This window comes from Dioscorea cayenensis, chromosome 13 (assembly GCF_009730915.1).
Source record: "Dioscorea cayenensis subsp. rotundata cultivar TDr96_F1 chromosome 13, TDr96_F1_v2_PseudoChromosome.rev07_lg8_w22 25.fasta, whole genome shotgun sequence".
Taxonomy (NCBI): Eukaryota; Viridiplantae; Streptophyta; class Magnoliopsida; order Dioscoreales; family Dioscoreaceae; genus Dioscorea; species Dioscorea cayenensis.
Genome location: NC_052483.1, coordinates 6,982,743 through 7,004,276, shown reverse-complemented (window position 1 = coordinate 7,004,276; position 21,534 = coordinate 6,982,743). Strand labels below are relative to the sequence as shown.

The 21,534-nt window shown below is 37.4% G+C and overlaps 1 protein-coding gene across 1 annotated transcript; it reads right to left on the bottom strand.

The window, feature by feature from the left end:
• Positions 1-131: 131 nt before the first annotated feature.
• On the bottom strand, positions 132-21,499 carry LOC120274496. Its single transcript, XM_039281037.1, has 12 exons — positions 21,317-21,499; positions 21,161-21,241; positions 20,245-20,432; positions 19,514-19,641; positions 16,701-16,809; positions 16,581-16,620; positions 13,796-13,885; positions 13,606-13,705; positions 13,356-13,495; positions 11,306-11,408; positions 855-1,438; positions 132-512 (listed from the first exon to the last, which is right to left on the bottom strand). The coding sequence occupies exons 3-12, from the start codon at positions 20,381-20,383 to the stop codon at positions 212-214; spliced, it is 1,734 nt and encodes a 577-aa protein (XP_039136971.1). The 5' UTR covers positions 20,384-20,432; positions 21,161-21,241; positions 21,317-21,499; the 3' UTR covers positions 132-211.
• Positions 21,500-21,534: the final 35 nt, after the last annotated feature.

Below are 21,534 nucleotides of genomic sequence, written 5' to 3'. Positions count from 1 at the left end.
TGATCCTGCAGTGAAAATCCTTTCCGTGTTGATATGGTCTGGGGGATGATTGAGGTCCTCCATAATATTGTTGTATGTTTTCCTATTATTTTGTGCCTATCTGTTCTTCTAAAATACTTTTGATTATTCTCTCTTTTTTTTTTTTCACACAGTGCAACCATTTTATAAATCAGAAGCAAAATTCTGTATTTTTCCATATATGACCTCAACATCAGGAGCGTTGCATGCTAAAGCAACATATACTCTTCATTCTGGTTCCACCTTTCTTGGGCTTGCCACCAACAAAAGGAGCAGCATTGTGGGAGCCATTGGCTTTGAGACTGCGTTCATCACATATCTTGCTCATGCTATCCAAGAATGGTGGTTGTCTACCAATTATCATACCTTCTACAGACTTTTTTTCATGGGTTGATATTCTAGACTCACCATCCTCCAGTTTGTAACCATCTTCCAGTGATGATAATTGTTGTCCACCATTAACTCGTATCGAAGCAGAACCCAAACAGTCATCCCTGCAATAAAATCGTGACATGAAGTCTGAGTCTACATGCATATAATCTTACATACAGCCCCATTAACTGAATAAATATGCATCACCTATTCGCCAGGATTAAGTATTGAAATCATTTGGAAGTAACCCTAGTAGTTGGCATGGCACAGGGCAAACCAACTACATCCCTAAAGTCATTTCATGCATTGCATTCATGATGTATTTAATTATTTAATTTTGAAGCAGCAAAGATGCATTTTAAATGATTATTAACGTGATGAGGTAGACAAATGAATAGAGCCTTCCCTTATAAAACTCGTATAAATATTCAGGTCTAACTCACTGCATTAACTGTATTACTCACCTTAAATCCTCAACTCTGCTCCCAGATGCCTTGGGATGCCCATCTGTGGAACTTACTGCTGGCAATGGATCATAAGCACTATTATATCTGACCTCTGCCTGTGTTTCTGGAGTTGGATGGTTAAGCTCAGAAGATAAGAAGGCATTGCTGTGCTTGTCATATGAACCACGGTTTCGTACAATAGCAATGGCTTTGTCTACTACATGCAGAGCAATCTCCACCTCTGGACTGATCAAAGCTCTTTCTCTGTTTACGGGGTGCTTTTCCGTAATCAGGTCGGCAAGAGGGCCACAAGGAATTTGATTCCCCTTGAAAGATGGTGTTTCTCCAGTTTCCTCCTCCACAATCTCACTGACAAATGTAGTATCTGAGACTGGGGCAACTGAATTCAAGGTTTCACCTTTGTTTTCTCCAGGGGGGTCAGTATTTTCTCCAGGGGGATGGATAGCTTCATCATAACCAACTCCCGTCAAAGGTGACCCATGATTTTTATTCTTCACCAGGGCATCACGAATCCGAGCATACATTGGGCCTTCCAGGGCTAGACGGTAACTCTCATCGCTGGTGGCCACTGTACCAACCGCCTGCTACAAACATAGTTGACAATTATCAGGGAATCTTAAATAAATAAAGTTGCTGTTACTTATTGAACATCAGAATCTCTAATATCATTGACTACATTCAAAATGATGTTAGCGATTAGTCTCGGCCACTTTAGTTAAGCCGAGATTGAGAAGCTGCGGAGTCTATTAGGGTCACTAGAGCAGCCTAGTAGCTCCCTATTGGTTAGCATTCTCTAATAAGTTCTTCCGTCATGAATTACAGGTCTCAGATAAATTTATCTAGGACACTTGGGTCATTAACTCGGGCCACAAATCACATTACACCTTCCTCAGTCCATTTTACAACATATTCAACTTGTTCTAACAATAGAAAAACCATTGTTGGCGATTGTTTAATTTCCACGGTGGCTGGTGTAGGTCATGTTAAGTTGAGTTTGTTCTTATTGTTAAAAAATGTTCTTTATATTCTGAAATTGTTCAGTAGCCTTTTGTCTATTTACAAACTAACCAGTGATGTCAACTACAATGCTTTATTCTATCCTTCTCACTGTATATTTCAAGACCAGATTTTAATGAAGAGGATTGGAGTTGCTAAGGAAAAAGGTTGCCTCTACCATCTAGATGCATCAGCTTTGCACTCTCCTACTGTCATTTCCTTAAGTCTTGTTTATCTGTTTTCAATAATGATGTCATTTGGCATCACGATTTTTATTTTCGTTATCCTTTATTTGTTGTTTTAACGACAATGATCCTATCTTGGTTTAAGGGTGTTAATGCCAAGGATTTTCAATGTGATGCACGTGAATCTGCTAAACATAAAAGGGGTTCCTTTCCAATGAGCCATAATAAAAGTCCTTTTCCTTTTTATTTAACTCGCACTAATATAAAGGGCCTTTCTAGAATTCCCAGAAGTAAAGGAACTTGGTGGTTTGCTCCTTTCATAATGATGGCACTAAAGTTTCGAGGATTTTCCTTCTTGAGCATAAATATGATGTAAGCATTATCTTTCCAAACTTCATTGCTATGATACAAAACCAATTTAGTGTCAAAATAAAAAGGTTCCAATCTAATAATGCAAGGGATTATTTAACCAGTTTCTTTCAATATATATTCTACAAGAAGGAATAATTCATGAATTATCCTACATACATGCTCCTTTCTCAGTGAGTTATATAGTCATGGTTATATGCTGTTGAGAGGAAAAATGGTCACTTATGAGACACAACCTGTATCTTGCTCTTCCAAAACCAAAATTTCAAAATCACACTGAGAGAAAACCATCCTTACCATAGCCCACATTAAAGACGAACCATCCTCTAAAGTCTTGGGCAATGGAACCCTTTTGCAATTCTTCTCTCAAGTTTTATCCTAAAGTTCGAACCATAAATAATCTTATACCTCCAATATTTTAAGTTGTCCTACTTTCCTTCATGTGTCTAGCCACAACAAAAGTAAATTAGATCCACGAGCAATTAAGTGTGCATTTGTCGGGTATTCTCCAACACAGAAAGGCTATAAGTGATATCACCCACCTGTACGGAAATTTTAAATATCTATTGATGTTGCTCTTGATGAAGGCTAATCTTTTTCACTCAGCCCCATCTTCAGGGGGAGTGCGTCTATTGTGGAAGATAAGATAGAAGATATGTACTTTACTCATCTAATTCCAAATCATCTTTATAAGAGTTGTTCTTGCATCCCACATTGTCTTCACAAGAGTCACCCTTACAACTCGCATTGTTTTGATAAGAGACAAACCCTGAAAATATCCTTACTAATGATGCGCTTGGCATTAGGAGGTATAGGCAGGTGTATTCGATAAGGAGAGATTTGGATCCTAATCCTGCTCAAGTCCAAAACTTAACTCCTATTCCTGAAAATGAGGTAAGCGCAAACTCAATTTCTCCTCGAATTCCACCTGATTATGATCTGTCTATTTCCTTAAGAAAAAGGTCCAGAGCATGCATTAAAATGACGAGCATGCACTAAACATTGAAGGTATTTATTGACCAAACTAGTGTTTTTTCACAGATTTTCTCCATCTTACATAAGATTCTCAACCATCTCAAACACCATTCCTAGTACTTCATCAAAAGCAGCCTCTGCTCTGAGCGTCCTCTCTGTTTCTCCTCCCCACCCCTCTTGCCATGGCAAGCGGGGGCCAAATTCCCCAGACCACTCCCATTCATCCTTCCCATCCTTCATGAGCTCAAATCGCATCCAAAGTCACTCCCATCCAAGAGTCCTCTCCTCTGCACAATCCCGCAATCCTCAACAAACTTAAGGAATCTACTTCTGAGTTCATCAAGTTGGACAATGATACTTTAAACCGAGCCCGTCTTCGCTTCCAACACTCTCTCTTTGGCAAACTCTTCGGAAAACCTCCTTTGTTTGAACAAGTGAAGACAATACTCTTGAAAAAATGGGAGAAAATTGGGGAAATCCTGATTTCGGACCTTCCAAATGGCTTTATCCTTATTCGCTGTGCTGATAACACTGTTTTGCAGCGCCTTCTCTCTGAAGGACCATGGACCATTAATGGTATAATCTTACAACTGTCTCCTTGGCGCCCTTACTTCGAACCTACATTCACCAAGCTTACTACGGCAGCAATTTGGATCCAACTTCATAACCTACCAATTGAGTTCTGGAGCGGTGATACCCTTGAGACCATTACTGGTCACCTAGGAAATCTACTGAAAATTGACGAGCTTACTCTTTCCCTCACTCGAACCAAGTACGCCAGAATTTGTCTTGAACTAGATCTCTCCAAACCCCTCTGCAAGGGCTTCTGGCTTGGAGATGATCATCGTGTATTCGTTGTGGTTCAATATGAGCGTCTCCCAACCTTTTGCTATTCTTGTGGAGTGATTGGACATGGTTCGAGCTCTTGCAGCCGGTTTCCAGCAACCGGGAAGGCGAAAGCCTTTCAGCCCTCTCGTGTTTCACGAGAGGAGGAGGTTAGGTTGGAACCCCTTCCTATGGATGCTGGAACTGGTGCTAGGAACTCTGTCCCCTCCCCCCTGCTAACAGCGAAGCTGCTCCATTAACCTCTGAGTGTACTGAGAATGATTCTGATTTTGGCCCTTGGCTTATCGTGACTCGCCGGCGTGGCCATTCCCGTTCCCGTGGCGGCGGTGCTCGCACCCCTAACGTGAACGATGGAACGGCAGCCGTCCCGAGAAACGATGACCGTTCATCCTGAGGCTACTCTGGTCATAGCACATGTGGCGGTTTACGAGGCGGTTCGAGTGGGCGGCGCCCCACTCCTCTTGCCACGTCGCACTCCTCTAGAGAACACTATTCTCCCTGACAACCCTAACATTGCCGACCCGTCCGTTGCTCTGCCAATTGTGCCTTGGGCACTCTGAGAAGCACCATGCCATGGTTCCTCGGGACCCCACCCCGCACACTGATTTGTCTCCTTCTGTCATTTCAAAAGCCTTAGTGGAGGATTCCCTCTCTCTCTCTCCACCCTTGATTACCCCATCACAAAGCAAAAGAGCCGTTCGATCGTCGGCACTCTTCCCCACCCCCTGTCTTTTTGTCTTCTCTTGCAGGAAACCCTCCTCTCAAATCACCTAACCCTAATCCAGAACACTCTAAGCTTGTTTCTCAGGTCACAGCTGCTCTGGATGATGGTTCCATGGAAGAGGATTCTGACCAGGAAGAAGCGTCTTCAGATGAATCTGATGACCAGATGTCTGAAGAGGAAGAACCTGATGATCTCATGACCTTAGACCAATTTCAAGAAGAAGCCCGACGAGTTGCTCTCATTCGTAAGGGCTCTCTCTTAGATGTGAAGTCCCAAAAGAAAGGACGCTTGGAACTGGGGGAACCCAGTCATCCTTGATTTCTCTCATCTTTGTATCCTGTTCAGGGTGTTTTTATATCTATTACTTGTTTATGATGAGCTCTAACAAGATTTGTTGTTGGAATTGCAGGGGTCTCTCTTCCCGGGAAACCCTTGCCCGCATCTTTCGTCTTATCCGCCAAAAAGATCTAGCCATTCTCTGCTTAGTGGAAACTAGGGCCAACTCTGCTCGCGTTGGTAAGTTCTTCCAAGTCTTGGGATTGGGCCTCCATCCTCGCTGAGGGTTTCTCTGGAGGCATCATGGTCTGCTGGAAAAAAGGTTTGGGTACTATGACTCCTATTGCTTACTCTCGTCGAGTTCTTCACTTGGTGGTATCCTTTAATCCTTTATCTAATATCATTATTTCTGTTGTTTATAGTTCTAATCGGGCTTCCTCCCAGTGTGCGGTTTGGAATGAGCTTTCGAAAATATCGCCTTTTCGTCTCCCTTGGTTAATTATCGGTGATTTCAACTCTATTTTACTCCCGAGCGAGCACAAAGGTGGGCGCTTTTATTACTATTCCAGCAAAGCTGATTTTTTCCGCGGTTTTATTAATAATAATAACCTTTTTGACCCTAACTTCTCTGGTTCCCCTTTTACTTGGTGTAACAATCAACAGGGTTTAGCCCGTCGCTGGGCCCGGCTTGATCGTTGCATCGTTAATCTTGACTGGATTTCTTGTTTCAAAAAAATTCTCTTTCTCATCTCTCCCGCAGTTTTTCAGATCACTCTCCTCTTGTTTTGTCAGTCTCTTTACACGATTCTACTAAACGCTATTTGTTCAGATTTGAAAATTTTTGGTTGGACTTTGTCTGGGTGCCATGATTCCGTCAGAGATGCTCTCCGGTCCCCCGCTCACGGTAACCCCCTCCATGTTTTTACGCATTTATTATCCTGTATTAGATTCAAGCTAAATATTTGGAAAAAAATCTGGTGTCAACTCTTTAGAGCAAGCTCTTATTCAGACTGAATCTAATATCTCTTATTTAGAAAGCATGGATGAGTCTTTTGCTTCCCAATCTAACCTATCGATCCAGTATGCTAGACTTGCTGCTATTCAGCGCCAAATTTCTATTAAGTGGGCTCAGCGGGCTCGCCTCCTTTGGGTTAGTGACGGTGATAAAAATACGCATTTTTTTCACAATGCTGCCCGCATCCATTCCCATCATAATTTTATCTCCCACATTATGGACTCAACTGGTACCAGTTACTCTGATCATTATGGTATTGAGCATGCTTTCATGAATTTCTATTCTAACCTTTGGACTGGTAGTGATGTCAATGATCAAGATAATTTTTATGATATTCTTAATGCTTTGCCTGACGATCTTCCTTTTGTTTCCACTGAGATTGGGAATCATCTCATTAAGGATGTCACTAAAGAAGAAATTTTTCTTGCTCTTCTCGATCTTCCCTCAGGTAAATCTCCTGGCCCGGATGGTTTCAATATTGAATTTTATCGTTTTTTCTGGGATGATGTTGGAGATTATATTGTTGATGCTATTAAATATTTCTTTCAAACTTCTCATCTCCCCCTCCCGGGTAGAACTTATGTTACTCTTGTTCCCAAAAAGTCCAATCCTAGGTTGGTTTCAGATTTTCGACCCATTTCGTTGTGCAATGTGTGCTATAAGATATTATCTAAGCTTCTCTCAAATAGACTCAAGCCTGTTCTCCCTATGTTAGTAGGTAGAGAGCAAGCTGGGTTTATATCGGAGAGAGGAGCTTTTGATAATGCTATTGCTGTTCAGGAGGTTGTTCATTCTCTTGAAACTGACCGGATTAGCCCCCCTAGGATGCTAGTTAAACTTGATATAGAGAAAGCTTATGATACCATTAATTGGAGTGCAATTCTTGCAACCCTTACTAAAATGAAGTTCCCTGACCAATGGATTTCCTGGATCCGAGCTACTCTTATTTCTTCTTCTTTTGCTATTCTTGTGAATGGAATTCCCTCTCCTTGGTTCCCCTCTTCTAGGGGTATACGTCAAGGGGATCCGTTATCTTCCTATCTGTTTATTTTAGTTGCTCAAAACTTCTCAGCTATTATGAATCGAGCTCTTTCTACCAATCTGATCCTAGGTTTTGACTGTAATCTACACCCTAATTTTAATCATCTATTGTTCGCTGATGATATTATCTTGATTTCTAAAGCAACTAGATCTGTAGCTCGCAACATTAATCTCTGTCTTTCCATTTATACCCGCTTGACTGGCCAACGTCCCAACCCAGCCAAAACCCATATCTATCTTCCATCTTGGTTTAATAAAAGGGTTGCTTCTAGAATCTGCACCATCACTGGTTTTTCCCAAGCTTAATTCCCCTTTTCTTATTTGGGAATCCTCATATCTCCGAAAAAACTTAGTGTTCACTCTTTCAACCCGATGATTAAGAAAATCAAGACTCTGTGCTCCCGTTGGAAAACTTATAAGCTCTCATCCGCTGCCAAATCAATTCTTATAAATTCTTCTATTCTTTCCATCCCAACCTATGTTCTCTCTGCCTACCCTGTTCCTGACTCGGTCCTTCAGGAAATCTCTAAGCTAGTCAGGGATCTCTTTTGGTTTAAAGGGGCAATGGAAAGGGCATCCACGCAGTGAATTGGAGTTGTATCACGGATAAAAAATCTGAGGAGGGCTTAGGTCATCGCAATCTTGCTCTTGCTAAGGTTTCTCTTATGGCTAAAAATGTTTTCAAATATCTTAACTCGGATAATATTTATTGGGTTAACATTGCTCGCCTTAAGTATGGTTGCTTAAATTTCTGGACTGACAGTATTCCTGGTAACTGTTCCTGGATTTTTAGAGGTATTTGCCGCACGGCCATGATTTTGAATCAAAATCTCTGGATCAAGAATTTCAATCCCACTCAGACTTCCTTTTTGTTGAATCCTTGGCTATTTGAAATTCCCCTTGCATTTAAACCTACTTTTTTGAATGTGGATGTTGATCTTAATGCTATTGGTTTCTCTGAGCTTTTTGTTAATGGTCTTTGGATTCATAGCAAACTTACTTTAATCTTTGGTGATCTCCTTGGCTCTTTGATTCCGAGTCTATGTGCTCCTGATTTTATTAGCAACAACTTCTGGGTTTGGCATCCACAATCATCTAATGTGAAAATTTCCTCAGTTGTTTATCATCACTTAAATCACAATCCTGTTTTGAGCCTTGAATGGTCTGGCTGGTCCAAACTGTGGAAGCTTCATGTCGCTCCAAGGGTTAAACACTTTATTTGGCTTATGTTGCATGGAAAAATCTCCACTACTGATTTTCTTAATAGCATCAACATTGGTCCTAGAACACTCTGTGTTTTTTGTCACATTGAAAATGAATCTATTGACCATCTTTTCCTTGACTGCCGTTGTGCTCAGATTGTTTGGAATATGCTTAAACATCAAATGGGCAGTAATATCTCCTTTCCAGATTCCATCTCTACAGGCTGCTGGCTCACTGATTACAACTATTCCAATCATACTAGTTCTATCATTGCTGCTTGCATTTGGTTTTTATGAAAAGCTCGTTGTGAGGCTATTTTTAATAACATTGATCCCAGTTTCAATACTATTGCATCTAAAGCCGTAGCCCATGTCATGGAATTTTTTCAGGAGAATTCCTCTCTCACTGGTCGCAAGCTTCTCTTAAATAATTTCTCCCATATCAATGGTCGTATTCTCTTCTTTGCGTACAGATGGGCTGACAATTCCAAAACTGGTAGGTTGGGGTTTCTCATTTCAAACCATACATACGCTATATCCTGTGCAGGTTGTTGCACTTTCTCTGCTGAGACCTTCATTGAAGCTGGCATCAAAGCATTCCATCTTGCAATTTGTTTCTCTTTCGATCGACAATTCGTCATCCGTCGCATACTACATTGTATTCCTGATCTCTCCAATTTCCTGACGAACGATCGGAACCCAGCCGCTTGGAGATTCGCGCAGGAACTCTCGGACATCTCCCAACTTCTCCAAATTGCTGGCAGCCCAACATTGATAAATATCCCAACTAGCTGGAATGCCCCAGCCTCTGCTCTTGCTTCTCATGGCAGCAACAATCATTCTCTCTGTTTATTCCATTCTGGTCGTGATTTGCCTAGGTGGATTATGAAGATTGTTTCTGATTTTGGGTTTAATTTTTAGTTTTCTGTAATTTTTCTGGTTTTTCATTGTACTGTTCTTCTTCTATTTGGTTTGTAACCCTTGAACTTTTGTAACTTTTTATTATTATTAATAAAATTAGCTCTCTGAGCTCTTCCCCCCCAAAAAAAAAGCATTATTTGATGAGAAGTGGAGAGAAGCTATGAGAGTAGAGATGGAGGCACTTGAGAGGAACAAAATGTGAAAAATCGTGGAGTTGCCACCAAAAAAGAACAGTGGGATGCAAATGGGTGTTTGATGTAAAGTATATATTCGATGGATCCGTAGAAAAATATAAGACAAGGTCGGTTGCTAAGAGTAACACACAAACCCATGGAGTTGGCTATTATGATACATTTGCACCAATGGCTAAAATGAACACAATGTGGATTCTGATGTCCTTGGCTGCAAACTTCAATTAGGATTTACAACAACAGCTTGATGTGAAAAATGCTTTTCTTCATGGTGACTTAGAGAAGAAGATACATGTGACGATTTCATTGGGCTTTGGAGGAGAAATTATTAGGGATGAGGTTTTCAAATTGAAAAAGGCATTATACACACTCAGGCAGTCTCTGAGAACTTAGTTTGGCAGGTTTTACAAAAGTGATGGTAAACATTGGGTATAAGCATAGTTAAGGTGATCATACATTGTGCATCAATGTATGCCTTTAGGGGGAGTTACTGCTCTTTTGGAGTATGTTGATGACATAATTGTTATTGAGAATGATGAGAAGGAAGGGGAATTGGTTGAAATACTTTGGATAGAAGTAGCACATTCTCGGCAAGGTATCTTCGTTTCCCAACAAAAGTATATAGTTGATCTCTTGAGGAGAATTGGTAAATTAGTATGTAAACCTGCTTAATACAGATTGACCCCAATCACAAACTTAAGAGGCAGATGGTGCTTAAAGGGTACCAAGAAAGCTTATATATTTGGCTCACACTCAGTCAAACATAGCATATGTTGTCAGTGTGGTAAGTTAGTTCATGCACAACCCTAAGGAAGTTCATCTACAAGCTACAACCAAATTCTCCACTATAAAAGCTAATATAGAAAAAAAAAATTTATTCAAAAAGAGTAAAGGGCTAGTTCTTGAAGCCTACATTGATGCGGACTACACAGTATCTTCAGTAAATAAACATTCCACATGTTATTACACATTCTTTTGTGGTAATCTAGTCATATGGAGAAGTAAGAAACAAAATGTGTAGCTCAATCAAGTGCGAAACTGGAGTTCAAGGCTATGGCTCAAGGTGTGTGTGAGCCATTATGCTTGGAGACTATCATTGAAGACCTCAAGATAAAGTGGGCGGAACCTATGAGGCTTTATATGATAGTAAGTCTACCACCAATATTGCTCATAATCCAATACAGCATGGTCATACAAAGCACATTGAGATGGATAGATATTTTACAAAAGAGAAGTTAGAGAACAAGTTGATTTGTACTCCCTACATGTCTACAAAGGAGCAACTTGCAGATGCATTTATAGGACTTAATGGTCATAACTTCCTAGTGATTACATAGTTAGGAATGGATGATATCTATTAACCAGCTTGAGGAGGGGATCAGAAAATCAGCAGCTATTTTAGGATGATTTTTTACTTGTAATCCTAGATAGAGGGAGTTAGTTACAGAAATTCCTTGCCATGGGGGATCCGTTTTATGAATGGTTTTTTCCAGTTTTTCTTCTGTTTTATTCTTTTTTTATTTTTCTGGTTTTCTATACAAAGACAATGTACAGTATGTATATACTCGTTATTAAGCATAATGAAAGTAGAAGAGAATTTATCCTTTTTATATTTTTCTTCATATTTCATCCTTTTCTTTTTTCACGATTTCTATTCCAGTTACCAAGCTAGTTCTTTAGTAATAAGGCAATTAGATTAAAAATGACCTTGTTATAGAGCTTGTATCCATTGCCAATGAGCTGCCTTGATATAAAGTTAATCAGCCAGGGAGGTACAAAATCCAGTTTGATATCCATCGTTGCTATTGTCCTGCATGATCGGAAATTCAACAAGCATCAACATGTAAAATAACATGCATCACAAGATATAGCCACCCAATTAGAGGTCATTTTTATTTTCTAATTTACTTTTCATAACTTTATTCTGCTTTTTAGTTGGTGTTAGACGCCATAATTGAAATGAGGACCTCTTTCATGGCTTCCACAAGAATAACCTCATCCTCATTAGGCTTACTCAAGAAGTGAGCAAAAGTCCCTTAAGTAAACAGAATTTCATATTTTCCCCTACATGCTTTGTCCACACGGTTTGGGTTGGAAAATAAATGATGGGTTGGCTTGGCAATGCCAGGGACTATTGTTTAGATTACTCTGGGTATAGCAGAACTGGTACAATTGAGAAGGAACAAGGTTTCATGGCAAAGCAAATGACAAGTAATAAGAGTTACTGTCTCTCTCTTCCTACTTGTAGCAGATTCAATGGAACTGGAATGAAGCTCTTATTTAGCCTTCACACGTCCAGCATGTATGACGAGGTAGTCTAGTACAAGCCCAGTTTTTGACACAAAGGTCATGAACTTTCTAAGTATGGGTAATTTACTTGTTTCCTAGATTTTGTGTTTGTATAAAATTCACCACTTCTCTGAGGCTACATGCAAGAGGATGTTTGCCTGACATACTAAGTTCTACTTGCTTGCCTATGAATTCAACTCTTGTACATGGTTGATTAAACACATGTATAACTAATAAGTCTAAGTAAAACAAATTATTATAAATATTTTCATAATTTTTGTCAAATTGTCAATTACTCAATTTTGACCTTATTTGATTATATTTGGATTTGTCTTCAACTGGTTCTTCTCCTGATTCTCTAATAATACTATTATACACTTGAGGCATGATTTAATATTTCATACAGATTATTGTTGAAATGTCTTCGATCGTGACTAAGTTTAAAGTATTCTAGAAAAAAATAAGAAGTAATGCTGTTCTTATACCCATCTACAGAAGATTCATGCGGTAAAAGACAATGTTACTTGTCATATTCTATGCATAACAATGTTTAAAGATTGTAAATATGGTGTGTTCAGGGGGAGAAAGGGATGAATTTCTAGTTAATAAACACAATGAAACTTATGTATTGTGACCAATGTAGTCACTGTAATAAAAGTTTGTGAGCCAGTTTGTGCAAAAGTTTGAGCTACATATTAATATAAAAATAGGAGCAAGGTCTGTGACACATTTTTAAGGCGAATAAATATGATAGTTGTAATAAACATGTATGCTAATGTAGCCAGAAATCAATCAATCTCATGGTAACTAGGAGCATATAACAATGGTATAAAATTTCTTGGTCACTTGTGTCTTGTGAAGCTATGGTTACCATAAGGAAGTCCTCATTCTTGAACAACATAAGCATGGGGTGTCATGAATGCAGCATAAAATTAAATCATCAATATGGACATTAAAGTCCGACTAATACAGCAATTATTCTGGTTATATAGAGTAAGCAACTCAGTTTTAGCAAAATCAATTTGGATCATCATCACAAGCTTCACTCAGAGAACACATATTTAAGCCCAAGACAATAATAGCCACATAAAAGTCCATAACAGATACCTCTCTTGGCAGCCACTATCGCACACATTTAAAAGATAGTTAATTTTTGAATGCACGCTTTAACAGATTGAGATTGATCAACTTTTTTCTTTTTATGGCATCCATATTGGTACACAAAAAAGATTAATCCATCAAAGAGCCATTGGCATAGATGAGATCTTGATAAATGATACTTCTGTGGTAATTGATATACAAAATTTTAATATTTATGCAGTTGATTATGCATAATAAGAACTACAAGAACAAATAGAAGTGCTGGTGGCTGCAAGTCCTTCAACTCTACGTTTAATCACTTTATGTGTCAACCACACAAAAGAAATATCCACATAGCAAAATGAAGATGAAACTAAACATAACTCACCTAAAATAGCTTTTGTTTGAGTTGGCTTTTTGAAGAACAAAGCCCCCCACTAGATCTACCCGCACGATATCTTTTGCTTCAGGAATTCCATCTTTAGAGAACCCATGAGTGCTCATGTCTATATCTTCTGCGTCGGAAATCTATAAAAAATGTTCAGAACATTCATTTATGTTAATGCGGACATCTAGGCATATACTTGAAAAAATAAATAAATGAACCAAAATTACTAGAATCAGGAGTCTATGTTTACCGTATTGAGCAATACAAAAATGAGATCTTCTTTGAAGTATTCAATTTCAAAGTAGTGCAGAAGAGCCTCCCTATCAGAAACTGGCCAGGGAACCTTCACCCTTTCTTCCAAATAGTGAATGGATATTAACATCTCAAAAATTATTATGATCACCAAATTCATGATCATGATAAAAAAAAACATAACCAACCTTATTAAGGAAATGTCTTCACCAATTCGGACCTTTTGCAGACATGATGACAATGCAATCTTAAAAGGTGGAATGTTATATTGTGGCCACCTGAAAAGCCAGTGTTTAACAAATAGCTAAGAAATGAGTGAACGATTGCAGGTGAAGACTGCAAGCAAGCAGCTCAAAACTATTTTAAAACATCAAAATTTTCAAATAAATACGCAAATTGACCCAGACATAATATTATATCCGTATAAGGAGTTTTCTCACAAACTCAAACAACCTGTATTCCTATAGCTTGCGGTCTTCTAAATTATTTCATGTCTTCTTAATAGTAATAATAATAATAGATCTAAAATATAAGACATGGTACCTTAACAGCCTCTTTACTCATCTTATTTTCACCTGATCATATCCAACTGACAAGGTTCCAATGCTCCTCCTTTCACTACTCTCTTCAATCATTTGTAAGAACTAATAATTCAGTTCAATAAATCATTTTATTTATCTGGTTTGCAAATGATAAGTGAAAGAGCAATAAAAACTAGAACAAAGAGTGAATTAGCAAAATCGATCTGCTGAGCTCTTATCAATTTCATTCAAATCCGATTATATGTTGGAAGGTATGTCGGATTATTTCAAAATAGAAAAAATTGTGAAAATCTATAATCCATATATAGGTAATTTCTACACACTCTGAAAAAATCTATTATAAAACAGAAATACCAAATTTTGCATAAAATAGATGCCATCATGAATTCTAGATATATAGGTTCAGAATCAAAACTGTAATTGAAAGTTAAATTTGAAAATTTGCATCTAGCTTCTGCATATAGACTAAAATTGTTGATAGAGTTGAGCTTAAAATTTCAAGTATTTTGAATTGTTACCATGATTATTTGATCTGACAGGTTTCTGTCTATGACTGTTCATTAGCTTGATTGTGAACGAGATAAAGAGTTTATGAACATATTATAGTGAATCCCACAGTCTTGTGCATGCATCCTTCGCTAAGTAAATAGTATGAACAGTATAAACCCCTCAGAATAGTGTGCATGATTGTCCGCTTGTTAAATCTATAATATTGTTGTTATAGATTTATTTCAAAAAACTTGAGGATGTATTTGTGAAGTTATTGGAATTTGATGAAAGTATACGTTTTCCACTTTTAGTGTTTCAAAATACGATTTATTGATGGTGATCAATGTTTAAAAAGGCGAAAGGCGTATTTGAGGCATTTTGCTTTTATGAGGCGAGGCGTAAGCTCGAGGCGGTCTGAGGCGTAAGCCTCAACAAAAACTGAAAATGTAAATAGTAATTGACAAAATAGTCTTGAAATTAATAATAAAAAGATTAATTGTCTTTGGTTTTTCATAGTTTTTAACTTAAACTTCATAGTTCTTTCTAATTTCTAAGAAATTGTTTTGTAATTGCCCCAAAATAGTAATTGAGTTTTTTTTGTAATTTTTTTAGAAATATAGTTGGTAAAAAAAATTAAGGGTTATTTAAATGGGTCTCTTGTATATCCATTTATTCAACAAACCAAAGAATAATTGATTTCACATTTTCAATTATCGATTCATTTTTAAAAGATTAGGTACACTATATTTTTAAATGATTAGTTAGATTTAGATTTTATTTTTAAATGATTAGTTAGATAACTTAGATTTAGAATTTATTTTTAAATGATTAGTTGGTTACTCGGTAATTTACAAATCGATTAATAAGTATGTCAAATCTTTTGTGATGAGTTTTTTTAATACATAATTATTTCATTTTGATGAAATTTTAAAATTAGTATTAAATAAATTAAGATTTCTTTCATTTATACAGTATAGAAACTTAGCAATCTATCTATATATATTGGTATATTAACTATGTATACATCAGATAGAGAGAAAGAAATGGTGGTGGGTGAGGCGCACGCCTCTTGCGCCTCGAGGCAGTGCGTCTTTAGGCGGAGTGCCTCACCCAGTTGAGGCGTAGGATTTATGTATTTTATAGGAGGCGTACGCCTCGAGGCAAAATCCTAACGCCTCACCTCAAGGCGCGCCTCGAGGCGTACGCCTCAACCGCTTTTTGCCTATTTTTGTATTAAACCATAAAATAAAATCTTATACTTGAGAAATGAATTTTTTGGACAAATATGATTATATCTGACTTGCGAAATCATGAATTTGTTCACTATTAATGGAAATTTGCATGTTTTAATTTGCCACCAAATATGTTTATTGGGCACAAAATTTATTGATTGTGAGTTTCTCAAATTTTAATAATTGTAATTAAATGAACAGTCAGGCAATGATCAATAAACAAATGTGGTTATACACTAGAATTCAAACCGTTCTTGCAATCAACATTAATGGGTATATGTTAACAAATGGGATTCCTAGTCATACAAATAGAGTGTGGACTTAGCCTGGCAAGGATTTTAGCATTATGGGCACCCATGAGTGATTGGCTATGATCAGATTGGCAATTGGATGGCTACTAGCATATTTCATAATCTGACGTATGATTTAAAAAATATACAAAACCCATACCATTCTTGGACATAGTTTACAGTGAAAGTATAATAGAAAATGGCAACTGGTTAAAAAATACCCAAGAAAGATTCATGCATATCAAGATCTAGATAGATGAGAAGCATAAAGTCAAACTAGTCTTTGCCTAATGGCCAACAGGAAAGGATCTCTCCTGAAATTATATGGCTTTCTATGAGGAAAACAGAAATCATATAAGAAAGAAGCACTATATGATAAAACCCATAATGATTTTGTTGAAGAAAAACCATGAAACTCACCATTTTCTGTAAAGGGTTGACTCCCATGAGACACAAAGACCTGCAGAAGAAAATTAAACCTGAGAAGTGCTTGTGATACAGAAAGCTCAAATGCAATGAAAAGTGCAATATTTAACTCACAGACATCAGCAGGCCCATCTACTTGGCCTTCAGCAAGTAAAGTGTGAAATGGGGTGTCATCTGGGCCTTCACGGTACATCACACGGAGTTTATCAGTATCTTGTTTTACCTGGAAAGAGGGGCAAACAATGGAAGTTATCAGGGTCAAATTTGGGGCCTAACAGGAAATATGATTTGAACTTTCAGAAACCACAATTATGCTAGAAACCTGAAACCAAGCATCAAAAGTAACAAAGACAACAATGAAGCCTTTTGACACAGAAGTGGGCCTTTCCTGAACTTATGATGAAGTGATTATCATTAAACCGATTAAGTCAAGAACATACTAAAAATTGAGAAAGCAGAACCAACTAAATTTGTACAGTGTATACAGGAAGAGTTATTGTGGTTTCATAGTGAGAAGAAATATGGTGGATATCAAGAAAAGGAGACCTGGAACAAGCTATGACATAATGCAGCCCTACATGCAACTTGCTGATAGGCATTGGTTAAAAATCTACTTGGGGCTTCACTACAGGGCATAGCAATAGGAATTCAAGAGTTAGGCGAAGTCTAAATTATAGGAAGTTTGCATGTCCTATTACAGCCTAATTGTAGGAGATTTGCATGCACCATAATAAACTGATTTAAAGAGATTTAGATGCAAGTTCCTTGACGATAAATGAAAGGTAGCCGTACGTTGGGAGGGGAGTCTTTGGTGTTGTAGTGTAAGTATTGTGGTTTTATATTTCCCAACAGCAAAGTAGTTAAATTGTTCTCATTTCATGCTGTAAGTCTCTTAAGGGATTCTAAAAACATACAAAACAGAAAGGAAGGAAACATAAAAAATTCACCGCTTTTTTCTTCTTCAATGATTTACTATAACTCCCACATCTATCTTTTAAACTGTTTACATGAGTTAGAGTGTAAAAACTAACTTCTTGAAAATAAGAAAACTAACTTAGTTCATTTGACTCATTCTAGAATCCAACCGATTCTATGTTGGGTGCTATGCAATCAGGGATCTTAGGCTGATCTTGCTAAGGGGTTCAAACAATTTATTTTCTTTCTTTAATTATGCACTATATTATGATCACATACTATCTGATGGGATCAGTTCTAAGCCTAAATTCTAGGCTCATCCTTAGCGCCTTGAATATAAATATGGTTCCAAATGGGGGTTACTTTTTCTAATAAAAAAAATCGAGACTGTACAATTATTGATGATTACCATATTGATAGGCATCTTGTCTGTCTGATCTGTCAGGTGTTCTAAACACTAAGAGTCACTTTATTTGATGCCTAACCACAGATTTTATAGGCATAAAAACAGAAACGCACACATGCATATCTATTATGGAAATAAAGAAAGTAGTCGGCCAGAGTCTGGAAAGAAAAAGCTCAGACGTGCAAACTCATTTTATTTTATAAATAATGATAAAATAAAATATATATGAGGGCCAATCTTCTACAAACATACCTAGATAAGAATTCTATGGAATTTTGTCTCTCAGCTGTTGGATTTAAATCCAACACCTGCCAATCATTCATTCAGATAAACAATAAACTCAATAGTAATCATAAACAAGGCTGACAAACAGTATTATAAATAGTATTAACATTGTTATAAACAATAGCAAGTTGGATGAACAGTGTTATAAACAATTGCACAGAGTGACCTACTGTTTTTAATATATTTTGGTTAGAGGCCTTGAGTGACTAAGCCAAAGTGGGAAGTAGGCTGTTAATTTCATTATCATATCATTATTAGAGCCATTTCGTATCGATTCTTGCAGTTAAACAGAATTAACAGGGAGATGATCCAAAAACTGCAGAGTGAATTCATAAATATGTCAGTTGGGGCCAGTGGAAAGCAAGAAAGGTCAAATTGATCCTGAAACAGATCCACTACAGAAGGAGTATATTTATTTTTCAAGTGATTCACATTGTCAAGTGTACCCATTCCAAATTTCATGCAGATCATTTAAACAGGCACTAAAAAGAAATCACTAAAACTGATGCCTCTCCACAGTACAAAGGGGATGGATAAACTACTGCCCACAAATCGCAAACTCACACCAACCCAACCGCCATTGATTACAGAAGAATATACACAGCAGAAATTGTAAAAGCTATGCTCCTACCTTTGTTAGATCAACAGTCTGCAGTGTAAATAATTAGATAACAACAAGAGTCATAATAGTAGCCTGATCAGATTAAAGACAAAAAACAGGATACATGATTAAGTATGCTTTCAAGTGGGATGAGACACAACAAATACAAAATCTTTTTGCTAATCTTGGGGTTGATGTTCAAGAAGTTTTTGTATTAGCTGTATGTCATTCCCTCTAGTAGGTTTAGAGTTAGATGAGCTTGCAAGGACAAGTAGATTCAGAATAACTAACATCAATGCCCAAAATTAGATCTTTCATTATTCTGGTGTTCAAGATGTGATTGATATCTCCCAAATTTAGAACTCATCAATCATGTTTAAATTATGAGCACATTTGACCATTTCTTATAGTTGTTGATTTCATTTCTTTGGTGGCAACTAGCCCTGTGTAGACCAAAACTTTGAAATTTTAAAATTTCTTTTCATACTCTGGATAAATCATGCATTTATTTTGTAAAAACAGATGATCCCTTCTGTATTACAGCTATTAATATTCTGGCAGGCTGCTGTGGCTGTTGGTAACTAAGTGGGTTATATTTACACAAACTGGCATCAACAAAAAGATATAAAGGAAATGGTATTCTTTACTAGATATAACGAGAGTGGTATGAACTTGAATTCAACAAAGATGCTCTCCAAGCAAAATATTAATTCAAAGTACCTTCCAATCTTTATGTGATGCCCTATTAACCTTGGATGTATCTTTTTCAGTCACTGAAGAACTTGTCAGCATCTCTAGAAATCTCCGAACTTCTGCTGTTCGCTTCTCCACAACATTCACAAAATCCCCTATAAATATTGGACACGGTAGTAAGCACAAGCAAGTGCAAGAACTAGCATATAGGTGGTATGGCTACCGAATTAGCAAAGAGGGAACATATTGACATGGACAACCTAAATCTGAACAAAGTAAAGATAACAATCAAAGATAATCCCTTCTTTTCCCTTTCCCCAATCCAAAGTTGTTTTTTTTTAAATTTTTGAAAAAATAGATAAAGTGAAATTTAAATTGCTCATAAACACGAGTCACAATATGCATGCTGTAACAGCACCGACGGAAACTATTGGTGTACACATCTATTAGAAAGTAAAAACAATATATCCTTTCAAATTTCACAATCTTCCATAAGGATGGCATGTAATTAAAAAGGTGCAATTTTCAACAATCATCAAACAGGAACATTAGCTATGAATACTTCACCCGTATGCCTGATTATTGCAATATAAATATGTGATGAACCATGCATTTTTTTCTTGCTCAATAAGAATGCCAGACAATACCAAGTAATATACATGGGAAAAAAATATTTTATAATTATTTCTGGACACCAAATAACAAGATTTTCTGAATTGTAGAGTTAATCAGGTAGTCAACTGGATAAGAGAACCAACCTTCAGTGCCACAGAAGGGTGACCGTAACAGCTGATCTTTGACAAGTGACCTGAGAGATTCTTCATTCATCAGATCCGGTGAAGATAGTGTCCTGTCTAGCCGTTCTCGTAATTCAACTGTTGTAAGTTTCTTGTCCATCCTTGCACTAGCAGATTTACCTACTACCTTTTTAGAAATGAAGATGCAACTAAAAAAAAAAAAGACAAAGGCATTGTTCAGTCAATGATTGATAAGGGAGGAAAAAAAAATTCAAAATAAGTGGAGAAATTGAGATACACCATCTTGGTCTCAGTCATATTAACTGAGGAAACAGAAAGTACAAAAAGGCACTTACGCAACACAATAATTCAATTATTAACCCAAAATGGACAATGCATCAAACCAAGGAAAAATATATATATATATCCCACTAAACTGAGAAGAACAAATGGATAGATGTACTCATCACTGCAGGACTGACACACCTACTGCATCATCTCCTACTGCTCCTTGCAACATAAAACCACCACATATGTTGCCTGCAACAAATATAAAAGAACTACAATTCCATTCCCTTAATGGCAGTCTTGTAAGATTTTGATGAGCAGTCGACAACAAAGAAACAGTCAATGTTCAGCAGAAAAACCTTAATCTTCTTCGTTGCACACTGCTTGAACGTGCAGCAGGCAAATAATTCCAATGAATCAGGTGATCAAAATCCATATATATATTAGATCACGCAGGTCTGGGAAAAAGGGCAGCTGATGGACCAAGATCCAAAAACCGCCTTGAGAAAAAAAAAAAAAACTATGCAAGTAATTTGCCGACAAACCAAAGGACGTCATCATCATCATCATCATCATCATCGAGGTTGAAGGTGTGCAAAATCCAGAAAGTAAATAAATATAACGAGCAGAGTATCAAGAGAAAACAGACCTAGGTCTCCCGGTACCACAAGTAATCCAGTACTCTCCCTTCCAGCTGGCCGGCAGCTCCAATTCACAAAGCAACTGGGAACTGGGAAGGGAGAAAGAATACTCAAATAATCATATAAATTAATGGCCGTTGGATTTGTTTTGTTATTATTCTCACCTTTAAGGAGGTAAAAGTGGAAGAGGAGATTGTGACGTCACTAGTAGCAAGCTAAAAAAGGCCGCTCTCTACCAGCTCTCCCTCTCTCTAATCAGTAATCTCTATGTCCGCATGGCATGAGAACCTCCGGAACAGGAGCTGGGAATGCCCCCAGTAGTTTGGTCGTCCAGCGCACATCTACTGGCAATTGAATGTCCACAAAAAGTCATTGTCCAAAG

Excerpts from the sequence above, each read along its gene's own strand:
- LOC120274496 (XM_039281037.1), bottom strand. The coding sequence starts at position 20,383 with ATGGACAAGAAACTTACAACAGTTGAATTACGAGAACGGCTAGACAGG. Across the intron at positions 11,409-13,355 it reads TCAAACAAAAGCTATTTTAG|GACAATAGCAACGATGGATA; the intron begins GTGAGTTATGTT and ends CCGATCATGCAG. Across the intron at positions 513-854 it reads AGCAGAGTTGAGGATTTAAG|GGATGACTGTTTGGGTTCTG; the intron begins GTGAGTAATACA and ends ATTTTATTGCAG.